This window comes from Limulus polyphemus, unplaced genomic scaffold, assembly GCF_000517525.1.
Source record: "Limulus polyphemus unplaced genomic scaffold, Limulus_polyphemus-2.1.2 Scaffold7365, whole genome shotgun sequence".
Taxonomy (NCBI): Eukaryota; Metazoa; Arthropoda; class Merostomata; order Xiphosura; family Limulidae; genus Limulus; species Limulus polyphemus.
This window is the reverse complement of record NW_013672975.1, coordinates 7158-9275: the sequence shown is the minus strand read 5'-3', so window position 1 is coordinate 9275 and position 2118 is coordinate 7158. Positions and strand designations below refer to the sequence as shown.

Sequence of the window (2118 nt, the reverse complement as noted above, 5' to 3'; positions counted from 1 at the left end):
CAAACAAACAAACAAACAAACAAGTTTTGAAACTTTCATTCACGTCACTTTACAATACCCACTCCGTTTTGTTACCTGCCTAGTAATTTGAAATTGTTCCAGCAAATGAGTCATAAGCTTGTTTAATTTGTAGATTCGTTAGCCGTCTAAAAACACATTTCAGTAAATTATTTGGTTAAATATTCTGAAACAATATGTATAACGTTTCAATCATGAAAAAACTTTAAAAGTAAAAATGTTGAATAGCCTAAAGAGAACTGGATTACTGAGTAAAAACAATACTCTTGTTTACATAAAAAAAAAAACAAAATGTAGAATTGTTTTGTTGTGAACGCTTTTTCCATGCTGTCGAAGCATGATTATAATTAATTAATTGTTAAATGTAAAGCTACACAATTGACTCTGTGTGCTGTCTCCACTACGGATATCAAAATCCGGTTTTTAGTGTTATAAGCCTTCTGACATGCTGCTGTGCCACTGGGGGCCATTAATTATATTTTTCATAAGACAGTAGTAATCGGCCTATCATATTTTTTATAATTGCGTGCTTTGTCTTGTCCTTTAGGGATTTTCAAGAATTAGAAGAATGTATAACGCTAGTATTCTAACCATGCTATGTTCGCCATATCCATTCCCGGCGATGCGTTTCGCTCAATCCTGACTCATCAGGTCGGCTTGGATACAACAAACACAGCAGTAGTTGGAATACTATTACCAAAAATTCTACTACTTCTTGAAACTCCCTAAGGAACTAGATAAAGAATGCGGCGTTAAGCATTTGATAAGTCTAATACTAATGTTTTATGACAAAGATAATTAACATGTCGAAATAGCCTAAACGGATTTGAATTACATTGTAAATATAATAATCTTGTTTATATCTAGAAAAAATCGCACTTGTTTTTGCATCCATAGCTTTTCAAAAGTTATGTTAGTTAGTACATTAAATTAGTTACAAAATATAGTTGTGATGTAGGTAGTTAGCTTACTGTGACCAAAAGTTATTGGTAAGTTAATTTAAGTGTTAACTCAGTTAGTGATAAAGCTCAGGTGTATAGTCTGTGGGATTGTTGAATGCAAGAAGATATAGTAAAACACAGAGAGTTTCTTTCTAGCGTGGGTTGTATGCACGGGATTAGAACTTGTGTCAAAGAGTTGTCTTTCAATGGGCTTTTAAAGTCATTCACTCATGACCATTATATTGTGCATTATTTAACTGCATAATTGAGTTAACCAAGGAGTTAATGTCGATCTTTTGTGGATATGTAATATCTGTCTAGTTATTGAGCTTGTTACTACCGGCAAATAATAGTATTATGAAATCTAAGTTATTGTAATAAATATTTCAGGTAAAGATCTGGTTCCAGAACAGACGGACGAAGTGGAAGAAGCTAGATGGCGTAACGAACGCCCAGGCGGCAGAACTTCGTGTGAGTTGTGAAAAACCAGAATCAGGTAGTGGTAAGAAAAAGCAACCCAAGAAAACTCACACCACCGCTGTTTCTAAAACATCGGCTAGTGACAGCCATACTGAAGAACTCCTTACAGAAGCTGTTGATTCTGCAGTGTCGACATATAAGGAATGTTCAAACTTTACAGAAAGTGCAGTTCCAAAGACCAGTTCCCCACAATCGTCGGATCACGAGGATACAAACATACCTTCTTCTGAAGAGGTACTACGGACAAATAACGGGACAACCCTTGAGGGAGAAAACCGTGATCCCTCCTCAACAGCCACATACGCCTCGTGTCGGGACTAACTTACCGAAATGTGTAAAAATATGTACATTCCTAATATCACGTGACAAAACTAGCATATAACAAAAGTTGGCAGAATATCAGTAGGCTATAACAGTTGACCTGTTATTAATAAGTGACAGAAGTTGGCTGGATATCAGCAGGACAAACTACAACATATGTTTAGAAAAAGCAAACTTTTCAACAGAGAAAAATTAACGATAACAATATACGGCTTTTTATATACTGTTTAGAAAGTATATTGTTATCGTAAGTGAATATTTGAATTAAAGGTTTGCAATCTGTTTCATAAGAAAATTACTAGTATAAAAAAAAACTAATTTATTTTTGGCATTGTGCCAAGTGTTTAATCAGTGTACT

General features: G+C 34.6%; 1 protein-coding gene across 1 annotated transcript in view; it reads left to right on the top strand.

Annotated features, from left to right (window-relative positions):
- The window catches only part of LOC106474563 (homeobox protein HMX3-like), a gene marked incomplete at its 5' end in the record, with an annotated part of 6827 nt that extends 4715 nt beyond the window's left edge, over nt 1-2112 (top strand). The window contains one exon of the mRNA XM_022402882.1: nt 1350-2112. Coding sequence (XP_022258590.1) covers nt 1350-1760 — 411 coding nt within the window. The remainder of the gene's footprint in view (nt 1-1349) is intronic.
- Between the last annotated feature and the right edge of the window lie 6 nt (nt 2113-2118).